At 45.8% G+C, this 21,977-nt stretch overlaps 4 protein-coding genes across 6 annotated transcripts, besides 1 other annotated feature; all 4 read left to right on the top strand.

Moving 5' to 3' along the window:
• The first annotated feature begins 176 nt into the window (after positions 1 to 176).
• Positions 177 to 1,930, top strand: TSTA_027020 (MFS glucose transporter, putative). Its single transcript, XM_002479790.1, has 2 exons — positions 177 to 383; positions 458 to 1,930. The coding sequence occupies exons 1-2, from the start codon at positions 288 to 290 to the stop codon at positions 1,826 to 1,828; spliced, it is 1,467 nt and encodes a 488-aa protein (XP_002479835.1). The 5' UTR covers positions 177 to 287; the 3' UTR covers positions 1,829 to 1,930.
• A 579-nt stretch (positions 1,931 to 2,509) lies between these two features.
• TSTA_027030 (phosphatidylserine decarboxylase Psd2, putative) lies at positions 2,510 to 6,404 on the top strand. Of its 3 annotated transcripts, XM_002479791.1 has the most exons (7): positions 2,510 to 2,829; positions 2,921 to 2,965; positions 3,027 to 3,242; positions 3,302 to 3,722; positions 3,787 to 5,289; positions 5,343 to 6,094; positions 6,163 to 6,404. In XM_002479791.1, exons 1-7 carry the CDS (start codon positions 2,701 to 2,703, stop codon positions 6,286 to 6,288), a joined length of 3,192 nt encoding a protein of 1,063 aa, XP_002479836.1. In that variant the 5' UTR covers positions 2,510 to 2,700; the 3' UTR covers positions 6,289 to 6,404. The 3 variants fall into 3 exon arrangements, with proteins under 3 accessions (XP_002479836.1, XP_002479838.1, XP_002479837.1); XM_002479793.1 differs by having other exon boundaries at positions 3,787 to 6,094; XM_002479792.1 differs by having other exon boundaries at positions 5,343 to 6,404.
• A 652-nt stretch (positions 6,405 to 7,056) lies between these two features.
• TSTA_027040 (Mis12-Mtw1 family protein) lies at positions 7,057 to 9,404 on the top strand (the record flags this gene model as incomplete). Its single annotated transcript, XM_002479794.1, has 5 exons — positions 7,057 to 7,306; positions 7,387 to 7,929; positions 8,005 to 8,172; positions 8,230 to 8,398; positions 8,456 to 9,404. The coding sequence occupies 5 exons, from the start codon at positions 7,057 to 7,059 to the stop codon at positions 9,057 to 9,059; spliced, it is 1,734 nt and encodes a 577-aa protein (XP_002479839.1). The 3' UTR covers positions 9,060 to 9,404.
• Positions 9,405 to 14,047: 4,643 nt separating this feature from the next.
• Positions 14,048 to 14,068: a sequence feature (AT_rich).
• A 2,252-nt stretch (positions 14,069 to 16,320) lies between these two features.
• TSTA_027050 (DUF1212 domain membrane protein Prm10, putative) lies at positions 16,321 to 19,322 on the top strand (the record flags this gene model as incomplete). The annotated part of the gene is made up of 2 exons (XM_002479795.1): positions 16,321 to 16,568; positions 16,590 to 19,322. The coding sequence occupies 2 exons, from the start codon at positions 16,321 to 16,323 to the stop codon at positions 19,012 to 19,014; spliced, it is 2,673 nt and encodes an 890-aa protein (XP_002479840.1). The 3' UTR covers positions 19,015 to 19,322.
• Positions 19,323 to 21,977: the final 2,655 nt, after the last annotated feature.

Raw genomic sequence — 21,977 nt, forward strand, 5'->3', positions numbered from 1 at the left:
AGCCCCAAGAAGCGGTTCTAGAAAGTGGGTTTAGCTTCGTTGATCGGGCATATCGGGTTTCTATATTCGAGGGCTGGATGTAGATACTCCTTCAAGAAGTCTAAATGAACTAGTACTAATCAGTACTAGAGTCAACATTAAACATCATTATGTCATACCCGCCTAGTTGATCCACCAACAACGACAACGACAACAACGAAAAGACCTTACATCTCGGTATGACAGAATTCCTTTAACCTACTAGATTATATACGGTGCAAGGCGCCGATTACATTGCGGCTGACACAATGTCTGCGACTTCTCGTCAGTCGAACGTTACCGCGTACCTCATCTATTTGGTCTTCATCTCAACCCTGGGACCCCTTCAATTTGGCTTCCATTTGGTATGCATCCACTACACATATACCTGTCACCACCCTCAAGATTTGGTTGGCTAAGACAACTGTCACAAGTCTAGGCTGAATTGAATGCCCCCCAAGCCGTCATCACCTGCGAGAAAAAGAGCATCAGTTCGATATCATTTTCGGTACAGCTACCACAATGCCTACCGATGAACGCATCGCAGTTTGGGCTTGTCTCATCCATATACACTCTTGGGGGTCTTGTTGGAGCTCTGGTTTCTGGACCAGTTGCAACCAGATCGGGCCGGCTATTGGTATTAAGAGCAACTACAGCTTTCTTTGTTGTGGGCTCGATCGCTGAAGCATTATCCCCAAACATTGCTGTCTTGAATATAGGAAGATTTCTGAGTGGTGTCGGAGCTGGAGCATCGATTGTGGTCGGCCCAATCTACGTGTCTGAGATTGCCCCGCCCTCGTCAAGAGGATTTTTCGGTGCTTTCACTCAAGTCATGACAAATGTAGGCATCTTGTTGACACAAAGTCTCGGATACTTCTTTAGCAGAGGGAGCTTATGGAGAATCATTCTCGCTGTGGGCGCCGGCCTTGGCTTAGCCGAGTTTCTTGGCCTTCTTTTGGTGGCAGAGAGCCCGTCCTGGTTGGCCGAACATCATCACGCAGATAGAGCGCGCCAAGTCCTGCAACGTATTCGTGGCAAAAATGCGGATATTGAAGAGGAGGTACAAACCTGGAAGATTGGCTCAGCTGAAAGCAATGGGGATGGCGAGCAAGAATCTTTGTTGTCACAGCACACACATCAACCCTCGCCCCAAGAATCCCGCGTCACTATACTGACAGTGGCCACTAATCCGCAGTATCGACCTGCTATCATTGCGGTTGTCATTGTCATGCTTGCACAACAATTTACTGGTGTGAACAGCATAATTATGTACAGTGTCTCCTTACTGCAGAGTACTCTACCGACTGCCGCTCCGTTGTTAGCTGTCATTATCTCTGCCCTAAATCTCGTCGTCACCTTGGCGTGCTCTCCTCTGCCGGACAAAATCGGTCGCAAGACCTGTCTTTTACTCAGTGTTGGTGGCATTGGTTTAGCATCAGTGCTGCTGGCCATTGGTATCTCTGTCGGTCAGAAGATTGTATCCGCATTAGCAAGTCTACTATTCGTCGCTAGCTTCGCAGTCGGGCTAGGTCCTGTACCCTTCATCCTTGCTTCAGAACTTGTGGGGTCTGAGGCTGTTGGCGCCATTCAGAGCTGGGCGTTGTCTGCCAACTGGATTGCAACGTTCATTGTCGCCCAGTTCTTCCCCATCCTCAACGGAGCTCTTGGCGGAAAGGGCCAGATATATTGGATCTTCGCCGCCCTGGCCGGTCTGTTCGGCCTACTCATCTATCTCCGCGTTCCAGAGACGAAAGGCAAGTCCTCACCCGATGAGGTCTGGGGGCGGGTTGACGAACGCCGAATTGATTAGTGATAGTACATTGAATGTGAACTGTTGAGTTGATATCATTTCCTGTCAAGTCGACCCACCTAGTCGTGCATATTTTTAGCATCAATGCAAAACGTCTGGCTGATGTGACGTAGTTCTACATAGCCTGTAGGTACTTGGTACTGGTACACGCTGCGGATGTCTTAGCATCCGATGCTTCCGGATAGCAAATCTATCGATCTGCTTGTAAACATTCGTAAATAGTGGTCCTTGGTTGGGGCGATCTGGCTGGTAAATACGTCTTACGTATTGTAACAAACCATCGAACATTGCCGCACAGCCCGAGTAGTATTACCAGAAGCAGAATGACTTGGGATTGTTGCAATATAAGAGCTGATAATAGTAATAGATGCTCTGTAGATGAGTAAATACAGTGAGTTACCTAAGTGAGCAAGAAACTCTGAGTAAGAAAAGGTGGTCGTTCCTGTTCCCCACCCGCCTGCCTTCTCCGCCAACCTGAACCTCTTCAATCATTCACCCCCCTCATTATTCTTCAGCCAGTCAGTCTCTACATCATCGACTTCAATTGACACCAGCAAGTACAAAACAGCATGCTTATTCTCTTTCCCCTATCATTTGCGAATTGAGCGAGTCCGTCAACTATCGACAACGTCAATAGCTTGTGTTTGCATTCCCCATGCCAATTGTCACGTCAACTACAGGCCAGTCAATCAGTCATCATCGCTATTAGAGTCTCAGATTGTCACACAAAACTACACGGCACAGACAGCACAGTATTCGGCCATCAGTGATTTTCACTTGCTAATTTAGTCCCTGCAACGTCGTCATCTCTGTTATGACCTGCTCTTATACCGCCTATATAATAAGGTATACCCCACATTCACTCGGTGACCATGGTCCGCCTACCACTTCAGCGCTTTATCAGCTCCAAGAGCACCACTCCAATTCAGCAGAGTCGGAATCCAAGTCCGTTGAGATCGCCAATGGAATCCACGTTAATACTCAGGGTCAATGTGGTCAAGGTAGGCTGATCTCCAGTGTTGTTACCTCCTCCCGCTCGATCTCCATCGGGATCTACCTGATGCCAAGCTAGCCTGCTAAAACAATCATTAGGGAAGGAACCTCGCAGCAAAGGATAGAGGAGGCACAAGTGATCCCGTAAGTCTTTGATTTACTTCCTTGCCCTATACACTTTGTCTTTGGCTGACGTCGGCGCAAGTACCTCGTCGTCTCCCTCGGAAGCGCTCGAGACTCGACTCCAACTATCAGCAAGACTCTAAACCCCGATTGGAATGTAACGTTTGAACTACCCATCAGCGGGGTGCCTCTCTTGGAGTGTGTCTGCTGGGACCGTGATCGCTTTGGAAGAGACTATATGGGAGAATTCGACATCCCCTTGGAGGAGATCTTTGCAGAAGGCGAAACTCAACATCAGGTATATTTCAATCGTCACTTGTGGAGTGAGACAGGAACTGAAGCTAATCACGGTCTCAGCCTACATGGTATACGCTAGAATCCAAACGGAGACGAGGGAAGAAGAAGGAGCACATAGTTTCTGGAGAGATTCTCATCCAGTTTTCCCTCCTTGACACTGCTAATCCCAATGCAAGTCCCGCAGATACCTATCGAAAATTCAAATCCATCGTGTGCGCTGCGGAAGAAGACGATGATGATACAACGCTAGCCGCACCTGATCAGGATGATAACGACAAAGACGAAGAGACATCGGATGAAACCGATGACCCTACCAAACCCGAGATTGTGGAAAAGCGAAGGCGCCGGCTGCGCATCGCACGATTGAAACGCAAATCTCTCGCGGCCCGAGCATATCAGTTTTCCGGTGCTTCGAATGGAGTACAAGGGGTGATCTTCCTCGAAATCAATAAGATCACTAACCTTCCACCAGAAAAAAACGGTAAGCAATGCTATTCATCGTGTGGGCCATTGGAACGATATTTTGGAGCTGACCTTAAATATAGTCACTCGGACCTCCTTTGATATGGATCCTTTCGTGGTAACCTCTCTGGGACGAAAGACACTCCGTACGAGAGTCGTTCGTCATAATTTGAACCCCGTTTATGACGAAAAGATGGTCTTTCAAGTCATGAAACACGAACAGTCATATACTATGAGATTCACAGTTGTTGATCGCGATAAATTGTCTGGGAACGATCTTGTCGCGACCGCCGAGCTTCCACTTCAGACCTTGATTGCAGCTGCCCCAGAGGCCGATCCGGAGACTGGCCTTTACAAGTTACAGGAGCCTTCCAGGCCGCCGTTGCAGTCTCAGAAGTCACGTTTTCGCCTGCCCATGTCACGCTCCAACTCTGCAACTAGCTTGAGCAAATCGTCGAAACCAACTTTAGTATCTCAATCCTCCAACCCTTCGCTGATTACCACGCAATCTAGCTCTGATAAATCCCCACCTACACCTCCCACCTCCGTCCCTTCTGAAACGACAAACAGTTCACTCCTCGACGTCCCCAGTGTTATTCCACCAAAGGTGGAGGAGACAACTCCGCCACCCCAGAGCTCTGCCGATGGCGAGGATCTCAAGACATACACGATCCCACTTTTGTTGAAGAACAAGGAAAGATGGGAAGACAAGTATTCTCCAGAGCTCTATATAAAAGCGAAATACATGCCGTATAAAGCACTTCGCCAACAGTTTTGGAGGGTTATGCTCAAGCAGTACGACGCTGATGACAGTGGTCGCCTTAGTAAGATAGAGCTCACTACCATGCTCGATACACTTGGGTCAACTCTGAAAGAATCCACGATCGATGGTTTCTTCAGCAGGTTCTCTGCTGAGAATGAATCTAGTGAAGTTAACGATTTAACCTACGACCAAGCTGTGATCTGTTTGGAAGATGCTCTTCAGAAGGTACAGAAAAACAATTTTGGTGGAATCGACTCCAAGCTTCGCAATCTGGTACCAAGCTCTTTATCTTCAACAGATGACCGTAGCCCAGACAATTCTTCTGGCGCGGACGAAACGATTGATGCAGAGGGTACAAACGATCAGCCACAGCAGCTGGATTTGTCCGAATTTCCGGAGGGGGAGCAGCCCTCCCCAGGATATGGTGAACTCGCACCTGATGACCTTGCCGATGACCAGGGTGAAGAGCATGTCATTGAAATTGGAGAATGTCCACTATGCCACCAGCCACGTCTGAGCAAGCGATCTGACGCAGACATTATCACCCATCTTGCAACATGCGTTAGTCAGGACTGGAGACAGGTTGATAACCTTGTGATGGGCGGCTTCGTTACGTCTAGCCAAGCACAACGCAAATGGTACAGCAAAGTTGTTACTAAGATTGGATATGGAGGATACCGACTAGGTGCCAATTCGGCGAATATTCTGGTACAAGACCGCATCACCGGTCAAATAAACGAGGAGAAAATGAGTGTCTACGTCCGGCTCGGTATTCGCTTGTTGTACAAGGGCATCAAAAGCCGTGACATGGAGAAGAAAAGAAGTAAGCCGAACCAAACCACAAATTCCAGGCTGTCACTAAATAGACGAAAACAGTTCGGAAAATGCTTAAGTCGCTTAGCATAAAACAAGGGAAGAAATATGACGATCCAGCTTCTGCTAGCCAGATTGAAAGCTTCATCAACTTCCATCGACTCGATATGTCAGAGGTCCTGGAACCCGTGGAAAACTTCAAGACATTTAATGAGTTTTTCTATCGTAAATTGAAGCCGGGTGCAAGACCTTGTTCTGCTCCCGACGAGCCGAAAATCGTTGTCTCTCCTGCTGATTGTCGCAGCGTGGTCTTTGACCGCATTGAAGATGCTACCAAAATTTGGATCAAAGGTCGGGAGTTCTCTATCGAGCGTTTGCTGGGCAAGGCTTATCCAGAGGATGTCGCACGGTATAAGAACGGTGCTCTGGGCATATTCCGGCTTGCACCCCAGGACTATCATCGCTTCCATATACCTGTGGACGGAGTGCTGGGCACTCCTAAGACTATCGAAGGTGAATACTACACAGTAAACCCTATGGCTATCCGCTCGGCTCTCGACGTTTATGGTGAGAACGTCCGAGTACTAGTCCCCATAGACTCTGTCTGTCATGGTCGGGTGATGGCCGTATGTGTTGGTGCCATGATGGTTGGAAGCACCGTGATTACTCGCAAGACTGGTGAGAAGGTGACTCGTGCCGAGGAACTAGGATATTTCGCATTTGGTGGTAGTACCGTTGTGCTGCTCTTCGAACCGGGAAAAATCCTTTTTGATAGTGACCTAGTTGATAATTCCAAAGGGGCACTGGAAACACTGGTAAGTGCGATCAAGACGAAAATGCATAACACATGGAAGTCGTTACTAACAACATCCTCCGTTGACAGATTCGTGTGGGCATGTCCATAGGTCACAGCCCAGACGTTCCTCAATTCGAGCCTGACGTACGGCAAAAGGAGCACGAGATCTCTCAGGAAGAGAAAGAGGAAGCCGATCGCAGGATCATGGGTTGATTGTCGTGCGCTGGGAATAGTAGATAGGTATATATTTGTAATAATCGATGATTATACGACATTGTGGCATGAACGAGTGCAACACAATGTGATCTTGCCTGTAGAAAGAAAAGTTACTCCCCCTCGTCACCTCGTGTCAATGTCACAGTATGCGCACTAGGCCAGGAAAGGCTTAGCTTGCCCCCACACAGCGTTGTTTTGGTCAACGGCGCGTGTTGGGCAGGACAAGAGGAGACATAGTCACTCGTCTAAAATCGATAGGATTCAGTTTGCAACTTTGTTTCATTTCGACGGCCGCCGGATTTTTCGCCAGTTGTGTGAGTTTGGTCAATCAATCGTCCAATTGTGGTGGTGGGGTCGGCCACCGAATCAAAAGGCTTTTTGGTCGGGGCGCGTCTATCATCGGAAGCGCGAACCAGTCCAAGTTCTTCATCTCCATCGAACTGCAAAATACAACTGCGCGCAGAACGGCTTTGCGAAAACAGAGGCATACGCAGGTGAAATAGATCATCATACAAAGCATCGAGACAAGATACAATTGGCATCGAGACAAGGAGGGACATAGGGATCAGAGATCCGCTGAAATTCAGGAAGTACCCCGATCGCGAAAACACGGTAGCAACGACAACACCAACGGCTTGACGACGTTCACGAGAATTTGCGAAATTTCGCGCATGCTGTTCCGAAATAGCTTACGCAGGGGATTTCATCGTTTCAGAACGGGTTCATTCAATCAAGTTTGGCCGGCTGCACTTTGAAACATCTGATATGACCACCACGGTCGTGACAGCAACATTGACAAGGACAGTGCGCCGTGAACCTCTGAAAGTAATTGATATGGCGGCGTCGCAGGGGCGACCTGCGTCGTCGTCGTCAGCACGTGTAAATGGCGAGAAGGGAAGAGGGACACGAGCCAGCTCGCGCTTGAATGCAAAGGATGATGGCCATGATGAAAGTGCTGCTGCTCAGAAATCAGCACAGGGGAGACCCACACGGAATGCATCAAAACGAAATGCCGGTAAGTTTTGCGACTGAACTGTACTCGGATGGATTGTTGCGAGAGTGATCACTAATTTTAGGAATTTTCGGCTCATGTAGCTGAGTACGATGAAGACATTGGTGGATTTCAATTTTCTCGAGCGACGATCAAAAAATTGAAATCAGCACCGGCTGTGAATGAAGATACAATAGATAAGCCAGTCATACACTCACCACGAAGAGGACGTCCGCCGAAATCACAGACGTTCCAATCGGTCGAAGATGCGACATTAGAGGTTGCTAGAGCCAGCACAAGGACTACCAAAGCCACAAGAGGCCGGCAGAAAAGAGTTTCTTTAGAATCGGAAGTCGAAATCCCGAAGCAGCAAACTCGAAAACGCGACGATGAACCCCCATTTCCGATAGAAAAACCAGCAAAAACAGGCAGACCCCCCAAAAGAAAATCCGTTGATATCAGTTTGCAGTCGCCTGAGCTTTCTCAAGGTGCTACCTCGACAATCGCTTTACCTGTAGCAGATACACCTGTCATACGAAGGAATAAAGAAATGAGAGAAGGACGTGGCGGAAAGGGGCAAAGAAGAAACAGTTTGGGAATGAGAGGGCGAAGAGCAAGTTCTCTGATAGACTCAGGGGCATCAAACGGTGCGAAATCCTTCCACAAGATGCGAAGAAATTTTATGTTGCAAATGGATAATTTGGCTGACACTCTTCGCGCAGCACTACCTCACAAGGAGGTTCCAACCTCGGAATTTTATAAACACATCGCAAGCGATGGACTGCCGGAACCACGCCGGATGAGACAGTTGATGACGTGGTGTGCTACTCGTGCATTGGACGATAAACCCTCAGGTTCGCGGTCTGACGACGACAGCGCCAGACTAGCAGGTATGTCTTTTGTACATATATTGAAAATGGCAACAAGGAAACTCTAACTTCTTCTAGCCCGGGTCATACAAGAAGAGTTACTGCAGGATTTTTCGAACAAATCCGAATTGACCAATTGGTTTGCCCGAGAAGATGCACCAGCTCCTGCAGTCATTGTCAAGAAACCGAATCCGAAGAACGTACAGAATGCAGAGAAGATAAAAGAGTTAGAGGAGCAAATACGAAAGTAAGTATTTTTCAATTGTGTTTACATATTTCTTCTTCCAGTACTAATTACGCACAGATTACAAAATGAGAGGCACGCGCTCAATGCGCTGCTACGACCACCTCCAATACCAGCACTTGATTCACCTCCTAGGGAGCAGACAACGAAAGACAATGCTGCTTCAAAAAACATTTCAGTCATAGATGAATCGATACTAGATCCTTCTCAACGATCAATAATGACTGCTCTTGCACCCGAAGGTCTTCGAATACACCGTGAAGGAGGATCAAGTGAGGAGAAATTACTTCCTACATCAACGACCACTCCACCTTTACCACCTGCCGCTGTTTCTCGCCGACTATCACGTATCACTTCATCTCTGGCTCCGACATTAGATGCCTTCGCTTCAGGGTTGCATGACATCGACATTTACCGCTCCACAGCTGATCGTCTTTCCCATCAGGTGCTGAAATTCTGCTCCGAACGCCTCGAAGAGCGTGATAATCAAATTGCAAGTAGGAATGGAATACTCGAGAGCGATACTCAGGGCAAGGAGAACGCATATAAGGATGATGATAGCAAAGGTAGTCGGAAAATGGCGCTGCGGACACGTCAAGCTAGACAGCAAAAGGAGGATATCAGTTTAATACTAGGGGCTCTAAGTCGTGTGGAAAGGAGATGAGAATGGGACCTAAGTTGAATATAAGTCGGGAGTTATTGTCGGACCATTTATTTCTCTTTTTCATCAGGTCAATATGATACCAGGTTACCAGGCGCATTACGTTGCACGTCCTTGTCTCATTGCAAAGGCCTTTTTCATTCTTATATTGTCTATCATTATCCTTCTATCGGTTCTAGGGTTGGGCGTGCGGTATTTGTTCTTCCATTGTTGGGATCGGAGTCGGTGATATTGCAACGGTTATGTGGAATGTAGTAAAGCGATGATGATGTCTTTTCGAACTCTTTTGTTTTCTATCGCAGTATTAGCATATCAGCATTTTTGGATATTGAATCTGAGTGCAGGCGATACTCTGCGCCTAGCGGGCCGCGAGTCACTTTCCACCACCCCCTTCTAAGGTTACCTGTCTGGCTATAGGCAATATCGATTCCTCCGTATTCAAGGAATAAACACATGGGGGTAATTAGTTCAATGGTCTAGGCGTAGATGATGAATCGTTCCACAACCTTGGTAAATAGCTCGTGAGTTTAATCAACTGTTGGCCACCATTCGATAGGTTGCTTCAATAATTGATACTGATACAACATGAGTACGACATTACAGGGATATCTGGCCTCCAACCCATATGAGCCCGATGTCTGTCATGTCGCCAGCTTTGTACTAAGCAGCATAACTCAGTTCGAATCATGTGAAATAGAGTCGTCCAATTCACTTACGGCGGTTCTCTCGGAGGTATGAAGAAATGTATCAAGACCATGCGTTTAGGCCAAGAATTACAGTGGCTTCTCTTGTGTCCCATTATCAAGGCCTATCATGATGGCCAGTGCCGTTCCAAAAGAAAGAAGTTTTGTCCTCTTACTTGTTGTAAGTATGTCCATATTCGAGTGACGTTGGGCACCCAGTAAAGTGAGTTTATGCACCTATCAGGGGGATAAGTCCACGAACACACATCTTTCCGGCTAGAGCTAGACACCTAATTTTTGTTTCAAGCTTCTCAAAATGCTCAGACGCTATTGGCGTTATTCTATGGTCAACAATTTCCGCGGGTTTCCCAGCCCAAAGTGACGATAGCGAAAAAAAAATATGAAGGGCTCGTGCAACATTAATGGCAGTCAAAAAATCGTCAGTTGTCGAATCTATGTCCTTCATGCTGCGCTGCGATGCATGCATTCAGTTAAACGCTGCTGCAGGAGATGTAGTACCTGCTTATTCTATTCGTAGAGTTATGGGGCTTGCGAATCGGAATGCAAGCCTGCCTAGCTCCCCCTAACACCTTGCATAACGCCTACGCACCCCAGAGTTTGCTGTAAGGCAACCACAATTGGGAGGCTTCCAAGGCTAATTGATGCCTGCGGTGGCCCACCAGTAAGCATATGCTGTAGCTCCTTTCCAATCGAATGCTTGTACAAGTGCTATGGATTGAGCTATCAGTATCAACTTTTCGATACAAGGAATGTATACTTTACGGTTACTCTCTTCAGATCCTCTCTCTCGCTGTAATGGTTTTTCTGTTTTACGTCTATGTATTTAGTCAAGAACAATTCTCTTCTTTTCTAACGCACTTGTGAGACATCCAAGGACATTCTCATTTCACACATCCTACGGCTGGACACAACACCCAAGTTCGCCATCAACAAACAAGATATGGAGCTTTCTGCAAACCGAGATGTGTATAATCCGGGAAAAAGCCCCTTAATTACCGAAGTCAAACGCTTATTCACATTTTTTTGCAGATACATGGAGGTAGGTAGTACAATGGTATGTAAATCTGCAGAGGATTAACTACTGCCAGCAACCGCGGATAGCGCACCCGTCGGCTTTTAGCATGAAGCTAAGCAAGAAATTGTACATCCGGGGAAGCGAAACGCCTGCTGGTCGTACACTGTGGCTCCCATGCATGTATACACTAATCAGCTATATGAATCACGAAGTACGTTGAAATGTTCCACGTTTATGCTATACCTCATCTTGTTGGTTTCCGCTTGCCGGCTAGCGTTCACTCTAAAACTACTTACTGCTTTCAACTTGCATTCTCCCAAACGTACGTCTGTATTCTTCCCTTGTCAGCCTTGACTTGCCGTCCCCAGCTAGAGAATACTGAAGCACGGGATTATACATGAAAGAAGTCGGCACGGTTTGTCGATACTCATAGTCGCACGTACCAACACAGCGGATCAGTCTAGTTAATACCAAAATATTTGTTTCATCCCAGCCGTGGAAAACCTGGAGACCTTCCCTACCCGGTCCATAGCATCGGAAGTTCGGAACTGATACCAAAGAAAAGTGGTTTGATTTCGCGCGGGCCCCCTTCTACTTCTGGTCGGAGTTATATTGATCATGCTCTGGCAGGGCCTCGTGGGATGAGATCCGTTTGAACCCTGATGTTGATTTGGAATTGATTTCAGGACCCTATATCGAATTAGGGCTGTTAAGGCTATGCAATATAAAACTTCTGGGCCAGACCGTGCCACCCAATCCAACGAATCATAATTTAACATTCCACTTGCATAATCTTTTTTGATTCTTTGTTCCTCGTTCATTAGCCTATAATGACAACTTTATGTTAACTTGTTGTCAAAATGAAAAATAAAACTCAGTCCGGAGTATAGGGCAAACTGCCGATTTTCATCATGGAGGCCCTCATTACTCTCCGTTTCTCTCTCTTGAGGGTAGGTCTTCCATTATCTTTCTCGATGCAGCCAGCATTCAATACCCTGCACGTCTGATTAGGCTTGGGAGGGAAGGTCAGAAATTTTTGCCTAAATTCGCCCGGAGCCTAGGTTGGACGAATACACTGACACCCCTCTCGAGTTCATAAATGACAAGCATTACTCTAAGTATTCCAATCCCTCAGGTGAGTCTCTGGCTCTCAATGTACCTCAAGGTCTAGACCACTACTCGGCATTTTGAAGTGATATGGCTTTTGCCCTCACACACGCAATCTGCAGGTGTTTTATCTCGTATCTGGGACGAAAATGACTACATAGCTAGTTATATGATGTTTGCGCGAAAACCCCACAATGTGACACATCCGAGCAACGATGCCCAGTATTGCACAGCCGGTTATTAGCATGATCTTGGCCTTTGAAGGAACATATACCTTAGTATCTGACGCGGGACGAGCAATAACTTAACTTCCTTAGCTTCTGATGCAGATCCAGGTTCAAGAGTAGCGTACTACTACCGGCTGCACCTTAAAAGGCTTCCGGTGGTACGAAACCACGCTCAGGCACAGCTCTGATCATTGATAGGGGTTCTAGAGCCGTAGAATTGTCGTTTCCCAATTAAGCCACTTCCGGTCTCAACAATACGAGCACGGTAGAAAGAAGTGCGAAAAATCCACGGGAGTTCCGACCCTGACTTACTCAGCCTCAACCGCAACCATGCAGTCATGAGGTGTGTAAAAACAAGAAGACAGGAAAAGAATACGTACTTAATAGCGAGTACAAAATGTTTTATACAGGACAAGTTATGAGTATCATGCATCATCTTGACGGTTAAACATATCAAGTCACTGATGTGAGGAGTCCGCTTGCTTCGATAGATCTGTCACATGCAATTAGCCTACTAGCCGTACAAGAAGACAGATTAATGGCTTCTATATACGTATGTCTGCTGTATTTGTTATGACTCAGCTACGTCTAGACTCTCTTGAAATATCCTGATGTACGTCATGACCCTTCATTCTATGGATAGAAGCCTAGACCTATGTATAAACATCATCCCAGTTCACTAATGCGGTAATAAAACAGATCTGTCATCTTGCCTCGTAGCCTTGTAGTCTCAAATTGTTAGCAGTGTCTTCAGATCAGTCTTCCATGCCATATTGATTTATTGAGCCAAGTCAACATGACTCAACATCGGTAAAAGCCGCACAGGCCAGAGTATTTTGCACGAAAATCAAGGTAGTATGATGAATAGAGCAACAGTTATCAGTCACCTATTGGATGAAATCTATATATTTCATACCCCCACTACGTACGACATCGTCGAGGATGTATGGTGACACCAGGACCGGGAGAGTAGCCCTTTGCAATATTGTATGTAACGCTGGTGGCCGATAGGGCCAAATGCTAAGGATTCTCATATACATGGAAAACTGAGTTCCGTATTATTTCGATGCTTACTGTCGGAGTGGTCTAGATGGCCCATGAGAATGATGAAAAAAATGAAAATCTACAAATGTTTCCATGTATGACCCTATCGGCCGACTAGATTCCGTTTGAGTGAAAGAGGGGAAAAGACATATCGGTGAGTAACTGTAGTGGGAATCTGAGCAGACTTTAGTGTACCTACGCTCCTCTGAATACAGGGAACATCATGTTAAACGGACAAGTGACTATCTGATCCATGGTCAGCCCATCAGACACGGAACGTTGCCTTGAGAGGGGTTACTAATGACTGGTTGTAACTGATTCCAGATTACGAATAATTATCTCATCCTCATTTCACATGCTAGTTACTGTGTTTACATTGCTAGGTCTGTTTCTCCTGTTCGGATCCTTTTTTTTGCAACCAAAGTTGCCACTGGAGTATGATGCTGGTAATAAACTCTCGGTGACCCGTCTTTGAGCGTCGTGAATAAGAATCTCATAATTGGTGAGTCATGATGCACGCTTCCTTGCCAGCAATAAGTATCCCTTACAATCACTTACCTCGGAGTAGGCCAAATGAAGGTGAGTAGAGTGACACGCAACATCATGTAAATCGGTCAGCATTCTTGGGACTGATAGTAGGATATCCACATCAAGGAAAACAAAACCTGATCTGATTTATGATAAGCACTGCGATGCTGTGTACATCAGAAGTCATGATAGAAAGTGTAAGAAAGGCAAAGAAGGAGATCGTGGATACCAGTTGACCGATCACTAGATGGCTCTTCTCGTGATAGCCTGATAGTGTCGGTACTTAAACAGGAATCCGACAAGCAGAAGTAAAACAGGTCAACGACATAATTCATTCATTGATCCCATTGGTTGACAAGCTTGACCAATTATATATATATATATAATGCTTTTAGAAGTAGGGCTAATGCAGGCACGTGTTTTGAGTTCTGAAATCTGGATCCCGGCTAATGATATCGTCCAGGATGGCTATGACTGTCCGATCATTCCTCATAGGATCTGATGTCAACGGCCGCGTAATGAATCATGTACTCCCATTCCAATTTCTAGTGCTCCGTACCTTGTCCACATTATTTGTGCTCGCTACACAGGGCCCGATAGTAGACTCCTTAAAAAAGGAATATCATAGTAAGGACCCAGCTACTGATAAGAAATAGCAGTAAGAATGAAAACATTGTCCCCAGCCACTCCTTACAGACGTATTCATGCTTTACGGGTCAAGGTGTGGTCTATCACTTTTCTGTTTTTGAAGCGAAGACATGTGTATTTAGACGTGCCGCCTAAGGTCTTTCAGCCCACCAAGCTATGTATATCCGGTAACTAGATGGGCCAAAGTCAAAACACTCAAACTTATGTCTCACTTTATCCTCCGTCCATTGACATAGTGGGTATGATCTCCGCTGAAGAAGACGTTTGTTTTGCCATTTAGCACCGTGCACTCTCCACTAGGGAGATCCGAGCCGACGCTCCACTTAGTTAACCCTAGAACCCACATTTGGTCGTCAAACCTATCTCAACGTTCCCGGTGCGTCAGCAGTGGTATGTTCATCCATATCCTTAAGATGGGAAGGCAATCTGTCCTATTGAAGATTTGCATCGAGTTCGATTCTAGAATTGCCCTGAGCAATCGGAACGGCTACCCGAAGCCAGCGACTTCTTTTGCCCCTATTTTCAGGTCATTTGCAAGACTCGACAGATCAGTCCAATCAGCTCTGCTATAGACCATGACAAGGGAGAGAGTGTGTGTCACACATTTTCTCAAAGAGGTCGATATCTCCGTCTTGATGCTACCCTCACTGCTGCATGTCAACCAAATCACTTACTACCACAATCCCCGGCCGTATGAAAGTACGTCGTAGGGCCTCTTGATAGGCCTGAAATCCATGCTCAGCAATCCGCTTGTCCTTGCTATAGCATATGATTGAATAAATTCCAGCCAAAGCTGTTTTCGAGAGGTCGAAGCCCCGGTGGTGTACTCGAATCACAGCCGTGCTGAGAGGGCATGACGGATGCTCGAGCAGCCGATAGTGGACCTGATTGAAGGCACAGCGCCGTTACGGCTGTGGATGTAGGTTACCTTCTTGGGTAAGGTGGCAATCAAGGAGTCCCATTAGTGCTTCCTATGTCTCGCTGGGTCTAGAGGCAACACGAATGGTTTAAGCAATCATTTACTTCTGGCGTGAAAGGACAAGACTGACAGAACCCGATAATGGGTCTTCATGAGGAAATGTGACTATATGCTAGACATGGGTACAGTTGTGCATGACATCCATCCCAGCACTCATCCTTTTTCTTTGGCTCTATGGCGTTTTGGGAGTCCACCTGGACAGACTTGTGGCCATCGGATTGTACCGTCACAGCTCAAGTACGCCATGCCTTAAGGGCCGAACTTGATATATAAGCAGATAGATATCCTTTGAATCTGTTTCATCTATTGGGCTTGAAAATAAACGGCTGTTATCCACTACTAAAGATTATATGCCATCGACAGATGCACGTCCTCCATGTGTCACGATCGATGATTTCCCCTTCACACTTACTATAACCTTACAGGATCTACACTTGCACAAATCTCCACCTTTCTAATTCATAATCGGCCTACCGGGTTCTTGCTTCTATCCTTAAGTTACCCAAGCACGTCAAATCGAACCCCGGACTTTCAGTCAAGATTGTCTTGCCGGCTCCAGGCTAGCCTCCACGGACAAAGCACAAAAGTAAACGAACAAGAGACTGTGGTTACATAACTAGAGTTATGCTGTGTTTCTTTCTGGACTGAGTGTTCGTCTTCTGACGTGCTATTGCGGATGGTAACGCCAACCAAACGCTTATTATACAAATGCGACAGTCCTTGTACCGGACCTCAACGTTTAAAGTACATCATGGTAAGTCCCATCTCCCGTAAGTCCACTCAAAATCTTAAAGAGCATTTTGTATCTTTTTATCCGAGACTTTATTCTGTGGCCAGGCCGGTATTTGGCAGCAATGATGTACAAATATGCTGACCGTTGCCGTAGATACAATCCAGTGAAACTTTCTCGCCTTCGCACGCAACCCACCTCTTGGTGTAGTCGTCCAACCAAATTTTGGGAGAGCTCTAGCTTGGAATTCTTCCTGAGATCCGCAACTTGTTTTCTGCCACAATGGCCGGCGGTTTTCCCGCGGTTTCCTTTCTTAGTTCTGATTATGTCGACGATGCAGGCAAGAATTCTCTAAAACGCGCCCCTAGAGAACTCTTCAGTACGACTTCTATTTCTTCGCAGTCTTTCTCACATACATCAGCATTGAATTCACCCAATGGCGTCACTTCTACCAAGGAGACGCCCGGACCAGGGGGTGCGCAAAGCAAGCCAAAGAATGTGGGAATTCTACAGGTCACCAATAGCGTCAAGTATACTATCAATCAGCGTAGCTTACAGATTGAGAAAAAGCAACAGCCTATGTCGACATCAGTTTCCCACATCCAGGAAGGGGTTTCGCATCTCCAAGGGCCCACACTCGCCGCCAGCATTCCTTATGCTGATAGCTTGAGAAGTGACTCTTCCCATCGGCTCTCCTCAGATGACAGTACACTTAGTGGATCCACTTCAAGCTCCAACGGGTGCTCGACTGAAATCACTGACGATGATTATGATGATGGGATCGGCGCCGAAGACAAACTCAAAAGTGCAAACCATGCAGCTCAAGAGCAAGCTCGCTGGCCTCATTGCCTTTGTTTCACAAAATCTAAGTTTCTTGATGTTCATGGCCTTAGCGTGATTATACCTGCAGGTACTCCTATTGTCTCCAAAGTTCGTGAAGATCTGCCTCTGGTCGTCATATCTGAGAAGCTCTACGACTTGCTCAACGGGGATGAGGAAGGGTCGGCTGCTGAGGAACGAGGAAAAGAACGTTCTATAAAGCTCCCCCAAGCTTTCTTACGTGTTCAACAAATGGCTCGACGGGGTTTCAATGCTCTTTCTCGGGTCCGGGCCTCCTCTCCTGGCTTGCACTCAGGGCGAATTACACCCACTGAAGATCACAATCCTAATGACTGCCTGGATTCACGATCTCACAACAACTTCGGTGTGCTGGCCAACTTACTAAGGCTTCACGACAGTCGAAATGCGGCAAGTAATTATGGCCCAAGTCCAGAGTATATCAGTTATCCAGACACCTTACATCTATGTAACGGCACTTTTGATAACCCTACCAGCTCCGAACGATCGCTTAGCCAAGACTCTGGAATTGTTAAACCCACAAAGAGAAAATGGTGGGAGAAGAATTCCAGCCAGTCATCTCCACCGCTTTCCTGGACAGATTCGAGCACTAAGAGCTCTTTCTCAAACCCATCCGCACAACGTCCACCTCTAAGACGCTCCCGGAGCAGTGGTGGCCTTACACCGGCTATACAAAGACTAGTGAAGCTACGTGCTCAAGAAAATGCTCGTGACGAGATGTGTATAACTGTGCAGCTTGCCGAGACTCTATCACGTCAACGATATTTGCTTCGTCTCTGTAAGGCACTGATGAAGTATGGAGCACCTACTCATCGATTGGAAGAATATATGCGCATGACCGCGAAGGTGCTGGAGATTGATGGGCAATTTCTTTACATCCCCGGCTGTATGGTGATATCATTTGATGATGCTGCTACCCATACTGCAGATGTCAAACTGGTCAAGGCTGCGCAAGGTGTGGACTTAGGCCGCTTATTGGAAGTGCATCAAATATATAAAGAAGTCATTCACGATGTCATTGAAGTTGCAGAGGGAACGCGCAAACTGGAGGAAATAATCAGACGACCACCCCGGTTTAACGTCTGGTTTCTCATCCTCATGCACGGTTGCGCCAGTGCCTCTGTTGGGCCTTTTGCATTTGGAGCTCGTCCTATCGACATTCCACCAGCGTTTCTTCTTGGCTGCTTACTTGGAACGCTGCAGTTAGTTCTGTCACCGCGCTCATACCTATACTCGAATGTATTCGAGATCTCTGCTGCGGTCCTTACCTCTTTTCTTGCAAGGGCTTTTGGCAGTATCACTTACCAAGGGGGTCGTCTTTTCTGTTTCTCCGCACTTGCGCAGTCATCTATCGCTCTCATTTTACCGGGATACATGGTGTTATGTGGAAGCTTGGAACTGCAGTCCCGTAGCATTGTTGCAGGCTCAGTTCGGATGGTTTATTCCATTATATATTCACTCTTTCTGGGATTTGGTATCACTATCGGCACCTCGGTATACGGTCTATTGGACCCCAATGCCACTTCGGAATATTATTGCCCCCCAAGTCCCATTCAAAACCCTTATTTACAACGTCTACCATTTGTTATCATGTTCACTTTCTGCTTGACAACAATAAATCAGGCGAAGTGGCGGCAGATACCAGTGATGCTTTTTATTTCCCTTTGCGGCTATTTGACCACTTATTGCTCAACGAAAAGATTCGGATCGAACACTCAGGTCGTCAATGCTATGGGTGCCTTTGTTATTGGCGTCATGGGGAATTTATACAGTCGACTTGGGCATGGCCTTGCAGCAGCAGCCATCCTTCCGGCAATATTCGTTCAAGTGCCATCTGGTTTAGCTGCAAGTGGTTCTCTGGTTTCCGGTATCACTTCGGCCGATGAAATCAACCACAATACCTCATTCTATTCAATCATTAATAACGGTACTCAAGGTTTTCTTGAGGCACAACAAAACATGACGCTCTACGGAAGCAGTAGGATGTACAGCGGAGTCGTCTTTGACATAGGATATGGAATGATCCAAGTTGCCATCGGTATCACTGTTGGTCTCTTTTTGGCCGCTTTAGTTGTCTATCCTCTGGGAAAGAAGCGAAGTGGTCTATTCAGCTTTTGAGCTTGGAACCGAATTGGGCCTTGGGAGCCAGTGCCTGGTGTCATTGACGATGCTTTTATATATTCATATCAGAATGTTTCCTGCGTTTAGACTTGCTAATATCGTTCTCATTCCTTGCTTCCAGTTATCCCTCTCTTTCGCAATTGAGATTTCTGTGCTTTTCTAATCTTCTTGTTCATTTTGCATTGTCGTGTGGGCCAGCGACCTTCCTACACCGGTGTTATCAGGGGTTTCACTTTTTATTCGGTTTTTGCACGCGCAGACCGTGTTTGTATCAATTACTATAGCGACATTCTGCTTTTCGCTTGCTCTTTAGGGATTTTGGCATTATCGCATCTCGGTTTTTATTTTACTTTATTCCATATCACTTCACGATCCTGAGTTTCCTTTTTGATTCTTTCAACTTGATATGCGTTGATAGATATCGCAACTTACGTGCTCATGACTATATACGGGCATTTGTATGTCGTGTTTGTTGCAAATGATTCTTCTGATGCATTAAAAGAGCGATTCCTCCGTCTGATAAACGATTTTCTTTTTAATTACCACTGTATTATGCATACTTAATATCAAACTTTTTCTTTGTTTTCTTTGAAAAATGAAAAGTACTCTTTTTTCATCCGATACGCTAATGTCTCGATTTCGATCCTCTACACTCAAATCGAAGCCAAAAGTCTCTAGCTGTTCTTTCTTATCGTGATAGGCAAGATGCAGATACGTACTTGAGTACAAAATACAATTGAATTGCTGCAAGTTTGCTAATATGAGTTGATATTCGCACTACTATCTGACGTTTACTAAGGTAGGTCGATCTAGCCCGAGCCCTAACTACCCCGTTCATGCCAAAGTGGCATTTCTTTCTCCGGACTCTACTCGATCTGCTTATTTCGTGGAATTATAATTTGATAGTAGCATCTTTAAAGCTTCATGCACGTTAATTCAGGATTATACACATTGTAACAGTTAATATCACTAACTTAACAATACATGCTGGTATTTCAATTATCTCGTATCGCGAGTTTACACTGACATACCACAGAGCGGGTCTCCAAGTCTAAGCACAAGTCAAAAAGATAGTAACTTTTGACGATAAAGTTTGACTCTCAAGGGTTGGACTCTAGGAGACCCTTTGCAAATCTTAGGATTGACTTGCAGACATTGCTGATGAATGTCCGATTGGCTAACTTACGAATCCTATGATTTGCTCCACGATGGTGACCTTGAGCCGGATCAAAGATCCGGTATTCAGAAGTACTTGGCAAACCATAATTACGTATATACTACCACTTAAAAGAGTTTTTTGATGTCTAGAACATCAAGCAAATGGCAGGATCACAGGATGAGATCTCAGGGCTGTAGAATTCCACTCTGTGTGGAGACGGTGACTTGATGACTCATTTGAAAATTCCTAACTCAGCAACCGGCTATCGAGATAGAAAAGTGAAACAAAGATTCTCTTCCTCACTATTTACACCTTGTTGATTTCAATACACGTGTATTGCATGTTCAGCGCTTCGAAAGTTCCTATATACTCGTAATCAACTCAAAGTCCAATGGGAATAATGCCAATACCTCAGGACCATATTCTTAGATCTCGAACTTCTAAGCAGTACTAGTGCTACGCGCATATGCAAGAATAATGAACGGATAGTCATGAGAAGAACTAAGAGAAACTGAAGCTATTGAAGCAAATGCAAAGGTATGCTACAGGGTCGAGACCATGTTCATAATGTGTCGATCGATCTACTAACTGAACTAAACTCATGGAGCGTTAGCCGCATTTTAAAATACATGATCTGACATGGCAAATTGCTATGATAGGCTGATCTAGATCTAGAACTTGGAAACGGTCATCGGGTTTTCCTTGTAAGATTCGTCTCATACGGCCAAGGAGGTTCATGGGAAGATAACAGCGAATTTTTAACAGATACACTAGATGCATAAAGTACTTGAAGAACATCTTGGATGGCCCTAGGTGCTTTTTGTCCGAAAATACGTACGAAATAATTACGTACTGAAAAAGGGGGGGGGAATTGAAAATAAGACCTTTGAGCCTCAGCGCAAGAGTGGACCACATTCATCTCTTCAAGCCTTGAGGCTTTGTAGACGATCTTTGTAACTGATTTTGGGGCACATTCGCGAGACATCGTTTGTAGAATGGAATCCACAGTGCAGTCCACTCTGTGACCCTAATGTTGAACTAAGAAGGATAGAGTCAATAGTAGACCCATTGGACAAACTCTGCACAAAAAAAGACTTGTTGGAGCATCTCAAATTCCTGCATACGCGACATTTGGTAAGTTCTCCCGAGGTTAAATACAGTCAGTACCTGAGGCCCTCAGCGCTAGGAAGTATGTCGCTTGAGCAGTCGTGGTTCACGTGAACGTTCGGAAAGAATTTAGATTCCTAGAAAGTACGTATCTGCAGGGTACATAGACACGGAAAAACATTAACTAGACTATATTCACATTGTCGATGGCAGATTCCCGTGTCGTGGTTTGCTGATGTAGCCCTACGCAGCTCGGTACGCTTTGGTACGCTTTGGTACAGCAGATTCTGATAGAACAGTAGAAAGGGGTAACTTAGCTTGCTCGTATCTACTCTGGACTCCGGTACGAAGCATCTGACAGCATCCAACAAAGATCGACACTATGCAAGAAACATATGTACTTGTACGATTTTACAAGGACGGAGCGTGTATAGGTTAAATTACGGAAATACCTCGTATGCAAGACTTGTAATCATATATATAATACGCAAAACACCTTTACGCACGAGTTCTATCATACATGTTACGCTGCATGATTAGATACGCCCGTCTTGGCGTTTCATTTCCTTGTAACCTGCTCTTCGCGAATTGTTCGCCTGTTGTGATACCATGTTCCTGAGATTGGATTACATATCTGGACGGCGTCGGTTCCGATTGATTTTCTAAGTTCTTACTAGACACCAGGGCTATTTCT

The sequence above is a fragment of the Talaromyces stipitatus genome, genomic scaffold, assembly GCF_000003125.1.
Source record: "Talaromyces stipitatus ATCC 10500 scf_1105507295541 genomic scaffold, whole genome shotgun sequence".
Lineage (NCBI taxonomy): Eukaryota > Fungi > Ascomycota > Eurotiomycetes > Eurotiales > Trichocomaceae > Talaromyces > Talaromyces stipitatus.